The sequence below is a fragment of the Nerophis ophidion genome, linkage group LG09, assembly GCF_033978795.1.
Source record: "Nerophis ophidion isolate RoL-2023_Sa linkage group LG09, RoL_Noph_v1.0, whole genome shotgun sequence".
Classification (NCBI taxonomy): domain Eukaryota; kingdom Metazoa; phylum Chordata; class Actinopteri; order Syngnathiformes; family Syngnathidae; genus Nerophis; species Nerophis ophidion.
The window spans coordinates 58932718-58945583 of NC_084619.1; the positions used below are offsets into that span (position 1 = coordinate 58932718).

Below are 12866 nucleotides of genomic sequence, written 5' to 3' on the forward strand. Positions count from 1 at the left end.
GTCCCGGGCCCCTCTGTAGTGGAAAAGTTGGGCCCCAAGGTGAAAAAGATTAAGGAACCTCTGCTCCATGCTGTGGTCTGCCGGGATATGGGATGATGCGGCCAGCGACAGGAACAGAGTCATCGAAGAGACCAAGAGACTTGACTCCGTCCTAGGCTGCCCACTAGCTCTCGGCCACGAGAGCGAATTTGTCCCGGGAAACCGAAGTAAATGGTAAATGGTTGTACTTGTATAGCGCTTTTCTACCCCTTTTTAAGGACTTTGACAGTATTTCCACATTCACCCATTCACACACTGATGGTGGGAGCTGCCATGCAAGGCGCTAACCAGGACGCATCAGGAGCAAGGGTGAAGTACCTTGCCCAAGGACACACCAGACGTAACTAGGATGGTAGAAGGTGGGGATTGAACCAGGAACCCTCAGATTGCTGGCCCGGCCACTCTCCCAACTTCGCCACGCCGTCCCCCAACAAAGAGACCAAGAGAGTTGACTCCGTCTCCGGCTGCCCACTAGCTTTGGGCCACGAGAGCGAATCTGTCCTGGAGAACCGAAGTATGCTCATTATGCTGAAAAAAAACTCGCATGAAAACAAAAAAAATAAAATAGCAAAGACAAGTTAGTGTACATTTTTATTTTATTTACTTATCAAAGCATTTTTTGTATCAAAAACATATTCCCATATAAAAATTGTATACACGAATGCTCATTGTTGAATTTCTTTTTTTACGGATCACATAGAAAAAAACACACAAATGCTACTAAAAGAATAAAATATGCTTTAAGACAATACAAATTAAAAAATATTAAGTACTGGCGGAATAATACACAAACAAACATGACATAATTCTTATTATATAGTGAGCATGCAGAATGGACAAAAACCCTGTTAGTAGACCCTGAGACAAATATGTTGGCTGCATTATAAGACCCTCCAAGAAAAGCACCTTTTGGAGCTCAGCTGTGCAATATGGCTGCTCGTCCTGCTGCAAAGCAAATCAACAGTCAGTCCATTTGGCGCCTCTGGTGTCCTTCATGTGGAAACATTTTGGTCGCGTGCATACGAAGCCTCACATCCCAGCTGTATTTAGAACCCTGTTTTATGCTTATACCCTGTAGAAATAATAATAATCATCATTTCGAAGAAAAAAAAAACCCTGTTCTCTTGACTCAAATCATCAGCATGGCCCAAAATGAGAATGAAAGGAATTGTTTGAGAAGATCCAGAACTTTTTTTTTTTTTTTGGCATGATAACAGAAGACTTAAGCTATGATGTCCTTGTTGATGGACCTCCACGTGGCCCCTGGACCCCCCCGGGGCCCTCACTTGCCCTGGTGCACGCCGTCCGTCACGGCGGCTTTCTTGGCTTTGCCGCGCCCCTTGGTGTTGGGCAGCTTGTTGTCCTTCTTCCAGCGCATGCGGCGGTTCTGGAACCACACCTTGACCTGGCGCTCAGTCAGGCACAGGGTGTGGGCCACTTCCAGGCGGCGGCGGCGCGTCAGGTAGCGGCTGAAGTGGAACTCCTTCTCCAGCTCCAGGACCTGCTGGCGGGTGTAGGCCGTCCGCAGACGCTTGGGTTCCGGGCCCACGTGGTTTGGGTTGACTGGAATGAGATGGGAAATATGTCATTTATTTGAGTTGCTTCCCCCCCCCCCCCCCCCCCACACACACACACACACACACACACACCCCACTCACACATTACGCAATGTGAAAATGCAGATCCGTTGAATAAATCAAGTCAATCAAAAGTTTTATTGTTTTAGCACTTTGGCAAGTTAAGCGCTTTACAGTTTTTAAAATAATGAAAATATATAAATTATGCAGAACAAAAGAGTATTGAAGACAAACTTTATTTATTTACGCCTACTGAAAAGTGAAAGCATGCAAGGCCATTTTGATATTTTTATTTAAAAAAAAAAAAAAAGTAAAAACAGACAAAACATGTCAGCGTTAAAGTGTCCGCCCTGAGATCGGTAGGTTGTGAATTCAAAACCACGGCAATATGCATAATAACAAAACGGGTAATATTTAAAAAAAAAAAAATGGATAGATGTTGATGGTCTAACTCATACTGACTGGTATACACAAGCTATGGAGATGATATCAGTAGAAAAAAACTGCATTTAGTTTAGATAATGAGTCATATATTGGAATTCGGGATCCATTATTTAAATTTAAGTATTAAATGAACCAAAATATGACCTATTATATCTTTGTGTAAAATATTGGACACAGTGTGTTATCAAGCTTATGAGATTCTATGCATTGTCATTTTTATTTATTTTTTATTATTTTTGTATTAACGTTTTTAATGATAAATAAATGATAAATGGGTTGTACTTGTATAGCGCTTTTCTACCTTCAAGGTACTCAAAGCGCTTTGACACTACTTCCACATTTACCCATTCACACACACATTCACACACTGATGGAGGGAGCTGCCATGCAAGGCGCCAACCAGTACCCATCAGGAGCAAGGGTGAAGTGTCTTGCTCAGGACACAACGGACGTGACGAGGTTGGTACTAGGTGGGATTTGAACCAGGGACGCTCGGGTTGCGCTCGGCCACTCTACCCACTGCGCCATGATAATATCAATGAGGGATTTTTAATCACTGCTATTTTGAAATTGTTACTGATATTGATAATATTAATTTTTGTTTGACTACTTTTAGATTGTACAGTGTCATGTTTGTGTGTCCTCAATTGCTCTTTTTATTGCTATTCTGAATGTTGCTGGGTCGGGTTTGGTTTTAGAATGGATTGCATTATTATGTATTGTTTTGTTGGATTGATTAATAAATTCATTATTAAAAAACAAAAACAAAAAAAATATGTCGGTGTTACATTCCTATCCAGCACGCTTATTTTTGGTTTCAACTTTAAAAAAAAAAAAAAACCCCGGCCGAGTCATACCAAAGACTATAAAAATGGGACTCATTACCTCCCTGCTTGGTACTCAGCATCAAGGGTTGGAATTGGGGGTTAAATCACCAAAAAATTATCCCCGGGCGCGGCCACCGCTGCTGCTCACTGCTCTCCTCGCCTCCCAGGGGGTGATCAAGGGTGATGGGTTAAATGCGGAGAGTAACTTGGCCATACCTAGTGTGTGTGTGATAATCATTGGCACTTTAAGTTTAGATTATATAATACTTGATTAATTGTGCATATAAGACAACTGAAAATACTTTAATTTGAATTATGATCGTTTTTATGATGAGTATATTGTATGCTTTTAATCTGAAATATGATTATTTTTGCCTTCACTTTGAATTGCCCTGCATACAAATTGTATACAAGTAACAAAGTGTATTATTGATATATAAAAATATCATCCTTTTTTCATTATTGTGTCGTTTTGATCTTTTTTTTCTTGTATTTTTACTGTTGTTTTTGGTTTTAATTTATTTCAAAATATGCTGTGGACCACAAATGGGCCCAGGCCACCTTTTGGACACCACATGAGATTTCTGAGAAAGCAGATATAAGAACAAATTATTTCACCCATGTCTACAAAGTTTCTTTACAAATTAAAACAAATAAAATCCTATTTAGATATCAACATATTAAAATGTTAAATTGAAAATGGGCTCAAAGGGCACACATATTGTCAATAACACAACATTAAAAAACCTTTTGTACAATACATTTTTTTTTAAGTTGCCTTTTTATATCTAGAAAAGCTGAATTTTTCCGTATTTATTTCAGAACAATAACGCATAAGTTTAAGTGTTGTTCTTTAGTAGTTGTCAAAGTTTTGTTAAATTATAAATACACTTAATAGTCATACTGTATTTTCAATAAGCCATCATTAACTAAACATTTTTAAAAAGTTGCCTTTTTATCTACAAAAGCTGCATTTTTCCGTAATTATTTCAGAACAATATCGCAACAATTAAAGTATTGTTCTGTAATAGTTACCAAATGTTTTTAAAATACTTAAAAGGCACGTTGTAATGGCAATAAACCAACATTAACAATAAATAATGTAATTTTTTTTTTTAAAGTTTGCTTTTTTTGTCTCCAAAAGCTAAATTTTTCTGTAAGAATTTAAGAACAGAATGCAAAATTGTAAGTATTGTTCTGTACAAGTTATCTAAATGTTTAATGATAAATAACCCAACATTAACAACATTTGTTCTTATACTTTAAAAAAAAAAAAAATTATAAGTTCCTTTTTTTTTGCTCCAAACCTCAGTTTTTCTGTAAGAATTTCGGAACAAGAAGGCAAATATTTTTTATTGCACAAAAGTAGTTATCAATTAGTTTTGTTAAATTATAAAAAGACTAAATGCACACTAAAAAATACTGGGTTATTTTGATAACCCAATTTATGAGTTGCTAGTGTTTGCTTAAATTTTGGAGTTTTTTTATGAATGGCAATCCATTTTTTGGGGTTATGAGGGTCTTATTTGAACTGAATTTGGGGGTTTTCAAAGTTGTGAACCATTTTTGGGTTTTACGAGTAACACTTTTTGGCTAAAATGTTTTTTTTATTATTATTATTAAAAAGTTACTTTTTTCTTGAAGGACATTTATTATGGATTCATCTCATTGAAATTATTTACAACCACCCAACATTGAGTTAGCATAACTTCACTTTTTGGTTAAATAATTCAACGCAAAAGTTGGGTTGAAAAAATTGACCTAAAATGTTAAGTTAAAATAACAGCAGTTGGGTTAAAATTGGGGTATTTTTTAACCCATCATTTTTGGTCTCTGGGCACATTGTATTGTCAAATAGTCCAACATACAAAAAAAGAAATAATAATTAACATTAAATTTGCCTTTTTATATTTATAAAAACTAAATTTCCCGTATAAAACATATATACATAACAGGTTTAGGGTTTTATTTCTCAGCCTTATAATACCAATCGAATTAATTGATAACAAATTAACAAATGGAAAAAAAAAACAGTTCTTTTTATTCTGTGAATCAGCAGGGATGTGAAACTCAAGGCTCGGGAGCCAAATTTGGGGAACCGTGTCATCATCTTATATGGCCTATAAATAATGTGTCCATAAAGTACTTTTAAACTTTATCTAATAAAGAAACAAATATATAAATATAATTAATTACCATAAATTGTTGTGAAAATAAATAATAAATATCTGCTTGACTTAAGAATCCAAAAGCTACTTACTATAAAATTCACAGTAGATTTTTTTTTACACTTGCAGCTAAATTGCCATAATTTTACCTTTTAAATTGTTTTTTTCCCCCAGCATGTAACTGTAAATGGAAAAAAAAAACGGTTTTAAAAATGTGGCAATTGAGCTGCAGTTTTTATAGTAATTTCTCCCATTTTTACAAATACCTAAAAAAAAAAAAAGTTGAGAAATCATTTAATGAGGCAATTTGGGACAAGCGGTAGAGAATAGATGGATGGATTTGTAAATATTATAATGCATGCATGTGGCCCCTTACTTAAAATGAGTTTGACACCTTTGAGTTAGTGCATGGACGCCTGTTTATATAGAAAAGTTTATTATTTTCTAATCCCATTTGTGTTTCTTTATATTCTGTGAATCAGCAGTGATGTGAAACTCAGGGCACGGGGGCCAAATTTGGGGCGCAGTGTCATCATTTTATATGGCCTGATAATGTGTCAATAAAATACTTAAACTTTATTATCTAATAACGAAACAAATATACAAATATAATTAATTCCAAACATTTTTTGTTGAAAATAAATAATAAATATCTTCTTGACTTTTGAGTCCAAAAACTAATTACCATCAAATTCACTGTAGATTTGTTTATATTTGCAGCTAAATTGCCAGAATTTTACCTTTTAAATTGTTTTTTTCCAACATATAACTGTAAATAAAAAAAAACGGTATAAAAAATGTGGCGACTAAGCTGCAGTTTTTACATTAATTTGTCCCATTTTTACAATTATTTATAAAAAAAAAAAAAGAGAAATCCTTTAATGAGACAATTTGGGACAAGCGGTAGAAAATGGATGGATGGATTTGTAAATATTATAATACATGCATGACACCTTTAAGTTTGTGAATGGACACCTCTTCTTTATATTGAAAATGTTATTATTTCTAATCCCGTTTGTGTTTATTTCTATTCTGTGAATCAGCAGGGATGGGAAACTCAAGGCACAGGGGCCAAAATTTGGGGCACCATGTCATCATGTTATATGACCTGATAATGCGTCAATAAAGTACTTAAACTTTATTATCTAATAATGAAACAAATATATAAATGATTAATTCCAAACATTTTTTGTTGCAAACAAATATCTGCTTGATTAATGAGTCCAAAAGCTAATTACTTTCAAATTCACTGTAGATTTTTTAAACTTGCAGCGAAATTGCCATAATTTTACCTTTTAAATTGTGTTTTTTTTCCAGCATATAACTGTAAATAAAAAAAACGGTATAAAAAATGTGGTGACTGAGCTGCAGTTTTTACATTAATTTCTGCCATTTTTACAAATATCTAAAAAAAAAAAGTTAAAAAATCATTTGAGGTAGTTTGGGACAAGCGGTAAAAAATGGATGGATGGATTTTTAAGTATAATACATGCTCAGAAATGAAATTACTGAGTATGCATGCGATGTGGCCCCTTTATTGAAATGAGTTTGCCCCCTTTAAATGTGTGCATGGACACCTATTGTTTATATTGAAAATGTTATCATTTCTAATCCCATTTGTGTTTTTTTCTATTCTGAGAATCACTAGGGATGTGAAACTCAAGGCGTGCGGGCCAAATTTGGGGCGCTGTGTCATCATGTTATATGACCTGATAATGGGTCAATAAAGTAAACTTTATTATCTAATAACGAAACAAATGTATAAACGATTAATTCCAACATTTTTTGTTGAAAATAAATAAATATCTGCTTGATTAATGAGTCCAAAAGCTAATTACTATCAAATTCACTGTAAATTTTTTAAACTTGCAGCGAAATTGCCATCATTTTACCTTTTAAATTGTTTTTTTTCCAGCATATAACTATAAATGAAAAAAACGGTATAAAAAATGTGGCGACTGAGCTGCAGTTTTTACATTAATTTCTCCAATTTTTACAAATATCTAAAAGTAAAAAAATCGTTTGAGGTAGTTTGGGACAAGCGGTAGGAAATGGATGGATGGATTCTGAGCATGCATGCCATGTGGCCCCTTAATTGAAATTAGTTTGCCCCCTTTAAGTTTGTGCATGGACACCTATTGTTTATATTGAAAATGTTATTATTTCTAATCCCATTTGTGGTTCTTTCTATCTGAGAATCACCAGGGATGTGAAACTCAAGGCGCGGGCGCCAAATTTGGGGTGCTATGTCATGATTTTATATGACCTGATAATGTGTCAATAAAATACTTAAACTTTATTATCTAATAACGAAACAAATATATAAATGATTAATTCCAAACATTTTTTGTTGAAAATAAATAAATATCTGCTTGATTGAGTCCAAAAGCTAATTACTATCAAATTCACTGTAGAGTTTTTAAACTTGCAGCGAAATTGCCGTAATTTTATCTTTTAAATTGTTGGGGGGGTTTTTTCAGCATATAACTGTAAATGGAAAAAAAATGGTATAAAAAATGTGGTCGACTGAGCAGTACTTTTTATATTAATTATTCCATATTTACCAATATCTAAAAAAAAAAAAAGTTGAGTAATCATTTAATGAGGTAATTTAGGACAATGTAGAAAATGGATGGATGGATTTGTAAATACTATAATATTTAATTTTCTGAGCATGGATGCATGGGATGTGGCCCCTTGCCTTGAAATGAGTTTGACACCTTTAAGTTTGTGCATGGACACCTATTGTTTATATTGAAACTTTTATCCATCCATCCATCCATCATCTTCCGCTTATCCGAGGTCGGGTCGCGGGGGCAAGCAGCCTAAGCAGGGAATTGAAACTTTTATTATTTTCCTAATCCCATTTGTGGTTCTTTCTATTCTGTACATTCAGCAGAGATATGAAACTCAAGGCGTGGGGGCCAAATTTGGTGCGCCGTGTCATCGTCTAATATGGCCTGAAAATAATGTGTCAAAGTACTTTTAAAGTTTATTATATTATAACCAAAAATATATATACATATATAAATGTAAATAATTCCAAATATTTTAGTTGAAAACAAATATCTGCTTGATTTATGAGCTAATTACAATCAAATTCACTGTAGATTTTTTTTTACACTTGCAGCTTAATTGCCAGATTTTTAACTTTTTAATTTTTTTTTTTCCTGTAAATGAAAACAATGGTATAAAAAATGTGGCGACTGAGCTGCAGTTTTTGCAGTAATTGCTCCCATTTTTATGTATATAAAAAAAAAAAAAGAAGAAAGAAAATGGTTGGATGGATTTGTAACTATTATAATACATGTCCAGAAAGGGACAAGGGGTAGCAAATAAATGGATGCTCAGAAATGACATTATCTGAGCATGCATGCATGTGATGCGGCCCCTTGCCTTGAAATTAGTTTGACACCTTTAGGTTTGTGCATGGACACCTATTGTTTATATTGAAAATTTTATTATTTTCCTAATCCCATTTGTGGTCAACTGGCAAACCGGTTAAGGAACCATTTTCTACTGGATGGATTCTGAGCATGCATGCCATGTGGCCCCTTAATTGAAATTAGTTTGCCCCCTTTAAGTTTGTGCATGGACACCTATTGTTTATATTGAAAATGTTATTTCTAATCCCATTTGTGGTTCTTTCTGTTCTGTGAATCACCAGGGATGTTAAACTCAAGGCGCGGGGGCCAAATTTGGTGCGCCGTGTCATCGTCTAATATGGCCTGAAAATAATGTGTCAAAGTACTTTTAAAGTTTATTATATTATAACTAAAAATATATATACATATATAAATGTAAATAATTCCAAATATTTTAGTTAAAAACAAATATCTGCCTGATTTATGAGTCCAAAAGCTAATTACAATCAAATTCACTGTAGATTTTTTTTACACTTGCAGTTAAATTGCCAGATTTTTACCTTTTTAAATTGTTTTTTTTTTCTCCTGTAAATGAAAACAAAGGTATTAAAAATGTGGCAACTGAGCTGCAATTTTTGCAGTAATTACTCCCATTTTTATGTAAAACAAAAAAAGAAAGAAAATGGTTGGATGGATTTGTAACTATTATAATACATGTTCCGAAAGGGACAAGCGGTAGAAAATGAATGGATGGATGAATGGATGCTCAGAAATGACATTATCTGAGCATGCATGCATGCGATGTGGCCCCTTGCCTTGAAATGAGTTTGACACCTTTAGGTTTGTGCATGGACACCTATTGTTTATATTGAAAATGTCATTGTTTTCTAATCCCATTTGTGGTTCTTTCTATTCTGTAAATTCAACACAGATGTGAAACTCAAGGTGCGGGGGCCAAATTTGGTGTGCTGTGTCATCGTCTAATATGGCCTGAAAATAATGTGTCAAAGTACTTTTAAAGTTTATTATATTATAACTAAAAATATATATACATATATAAATGTAAATAATTCCAAATATTTTAGTTAAAAACAAATATCTGCCTGATTTATGAGTCCAAAAGCTAATTACAATCAAATTCACTGTAGATTTTTTTTACACTTGCAGCTAAATTGCCAGATTTTTACCTTTTTAAATTGTTTTTTTTTTCTCCTGTAAATGAAAACAAAGGTATTAAAAATGTGGCAACTTAGCTGCAGTTTTTGCAGTAATTACTCCCATTTTTATGTAAAAAAAAAAAGAAGAAAGAAAATGGTTGGATGGATTTGTAACTATTATAATAAATGTTCCGAAAGGGACAAGCGGTAGCAAATGAATGGATGGATGAATGGATGCTCAGAAATGACATTATCTGAGCATGCATGCATGCGATGTGGCCCCTTGCCTTGAAATGAGTTTGACACCTTTAGGTTTGTGCATGGACACCTATTGTTTATATTGAAAATGTCATTGTTTTCTAATCCCATTTGTGGTTCTTTCTATTCTGTAAATTCAGCAGCGATGTGAAACTCAAGGTGCGGGGGCCAAATTTGGTGCGCTGTGTCATCGTCTAATATGGCCTGAAAATAATGTGTCAAAGTACTTTTAAAGTTTATTATATTATAACCAAAAATATATATACATATATAAATATACATTATTCCAAATATTTTAGTTGAAAAAAACATCTGCCTGATTTATTACAATCAAATTCACTGTAGATTTTTTTTTACACTCACAGCTAAACTGCCAGATTTTTACCTTTTTAAATTATTTTTTTTTCCTGTACATGACAAAAAATGTATATAAAATTGTGGCGACTGAGCTGCAGTTTTTGCAGTTATTACTCCCATTTTTACAAATATGTAAAAAAAAAAAGAAAGAAAGAAAATGGTTGGATGGATTTGTAACTATTATAATACATGCTCAGACAGGGACAAGCGGTAGCAAATGAATGGATGCTCAGAAATGACATTATCTGAGCATGCATGCATGCGATGTGGCCCCCTGCCTTGAAATGAGTTTGACACCTTTAGGTTTGTGCATGGACACCTATTGTTTATATTGAAAATTTTATTATTTTCCTAATCCCATTTGTGGTCAACTGGCAAACCGGTTAAGGAACCATTTTCTACTTTTTTTTTTTTTTTTCAAGCCCATCTCTTTGTACACACACACACACACACACACACACACACACACACACACACACACACACACACACACACACACACACACACACACAGCCATAAAAGTTTATAGCGGCTGTAATTCTGTCTGACTCTCACTGCGATCGTAAATAACTCTCCAAAAGAAATGCTGCTCCCAAATGGACAAAACACTACAAGGCATGGAGGAAGGGGGGCGTGGGGGGGGGGGGTCTGATGAGTTGTTGGTGCCGGGGGGGTGGTGGGGGTCTAGGGGGGGTGCAGCCATAAAATAAAACGACATCCAAGGTGTAAAAAGTGTAAATGGTGGAGATTAGAATCCTCACCGTGGGCGATGTGCACCTTCTTCATCCAGGGATAGACCACAACGGGCGGCTTGTCCTTGGCCTGGCATGCACCTCCGGCGCCTCTCCGCTGCACCTGAGCGGGCTTATTGGCGCCCGTCATCCACGGCGTGTACCCCGCCTCCTTCCCGGCCGCGTCCTCACACTCGCCGCCGCCGCCGGGGAAAGGCGCACCTTGCTGGGGCAGGCGCTCGGCTCCCTCGCGGGGGCGATGCCCGGCCGCCCCCTGCAAGGGGTGCTCATAGGCGGCGGGCTGGGGCGCGTACGCGGCCTCCTGGTAGCGGCCGCCGTACGCGCAGCCGCCGTCCTGGGGGCCGTTATAAAACCCCCCTTGGTCAGCAAAATGGCCGTAATCTTCTTCACAAGGCGGGAAGTGCGGCTCAGCATATTTGCAGCTCACCACGTACGACTCCATGATTGATTTATAGCGGAGCTGGTAGGAGAATACTAATTTTTCTTCCTCGCCCCTCTTCTCCGTGCCTTGTTCCCCCCTCTGGCATCAAGCCATCCCGCGGCTGTCAAATAGACGGACGGTCGCGACGATCACGTGACGCTGCGGCCAGCCAATAGGAGCGCGCGTCACAGTCCTTTTAAGGAAAAAAACAAAACAAAAATCGCGCTAAAAAAACATTCATTATAAGGCTGATGAAGAATTTTCCGGCGGAATAAATGAGAAAATGGTTCGTTTGTGTAGATTTAAGCGGCGTGTGGCTCATTCGGGGGTGTCCAACGTGAGGCCCGGGGGCCATTTGCAGCCCGCGGCTTGAAACACGTCAAATAAAACAAGGAAAAATAATACAAATTAAAGCTCCAAGCAGCATCGGTCGGGCCCGCTTTGGCTGCTGCCCCCGCGACCCAAGCCCTGGTCTAAGTCAGACCTACATAGAGGTTTTTGTGTCATGTCTCTACGACAGGGGTGTCAAACTCAAATACAGAGTGGGCCCAAAATTTTAAACGTAACAAAGCCACGGGCCAAGATTGAACAAATTAACCTTTTTAGAGGGATCCAAACAAGTTTTGCATTGAATCTTGAACAAACAAGGCTTATATAACTTTAGTGACATGCAAAGTCGAGTTTCAAATGATCCATCCATCCATTTTCTACCGCTTGTCCCTTCTGGGGTCGCTGGAGCCAACCTCAGCTGCATTCGGGCGGAAGGCATTATACACCCTGGACAAGTCGCCACCACATCACAGGGCCAACACAGATAGACAAACAACATTCACACTCACATTCACACACTAGGGCCAATTTAGTGTTGCCAATCATCCATCCATCCATTTTCTACCGCTTATTCCCTTTTGGAGTCGCGGGGGGCGCTGGCGCCTATCTCAGCTAGAGTCGGACGGAAGGCGGGGTACACCCTGGACAAGTCGCCACCTCATCACAGGGCCAACACAGATAGACAGACAACATTCACACTCACATTCACACACTAGGGCCAATTTAGTGTTGCCAATCAACCTATCCCCAGGTGCATGTCTTTAGAGGTGGGAGGAAGCCGAAGTACCCGGAGGGAACCCACGCATTCACGGGGAGAACATGCAAACTCCACACAGATTTGAATCCAGGACTGCAGGACCTTCGTATTGTGAGGCAGACGCACTAACCCCTCTGCCACCGTGAAGCCCGGTTGCCAATCAACCTATCAATAATAATTAAAAAATATCAATGGCATATCAAATAAAATTTAAATAAAAATTGGGGAGGGCGGGTCTGGTGGTAGCGGGCGTCCAGGAAGAGTTAGTGCTGCAAAGAGTTCTGGGTATTATGTGTGTTAGAGTGCAGATGTTCTCCCGAAACGTGTTTGTCCTTCTTGTTTGGTGTGGCTCCACAGTGTGCCGCGTATTTGTAACAGTGTTAGTCGTTTATACGGCCACCCTCAGTTTGACCT

At 37.0% G+C, this 12866-nt stretch overlaps 1 protein-coding gene across 1 annotated transcript; it reads right to left on the reverse strand.

The window, feature by feature from the left end:
• Positions 1–655: 655 nt before the first annotated feature.
• LOC133558845 (homeobox protein Hox-D4b-like) lies at positions 656–11501 on the reverse strand. Its single transcript, XM_061909972.1, has 2 exons — positions 10954–11501; positions 656–1602 (listed from the first exon to the last, which is right to left on the reverse strand). The coding sequence occupies exons 1-2, from the start codon at positions 11384–11386 to the stop codon at positions 1322–1324; spliced, it is 714 nt and encodes a 237-aa protein (XP_061765956.1). The 5' UTR covers positions 11387–11501; the 3' UTR covers positions 656–1321.
• Positions 11502–12866: the final 1365 nt, after the last annotated feature.

What these genes read in the sequence shown, in the direction of transcription:
- LOC133558845 (XM_061909972.1), bottom strand. Translation starts at nt 11,386, where the DNA reads ATGGAGTCGTACGTGGTGAGCTGCAAATATGCTGAGCCGCACTTCCCG. An exon ending in GAAGGTGCACATCGCCCACG is followed by an intron (nt 1,603 to 10,953) that starts GTGAGGATTCTA and finishes ATCTCATTCCAG; the next exon opens with TCAACCCAAACCACGTGGGC.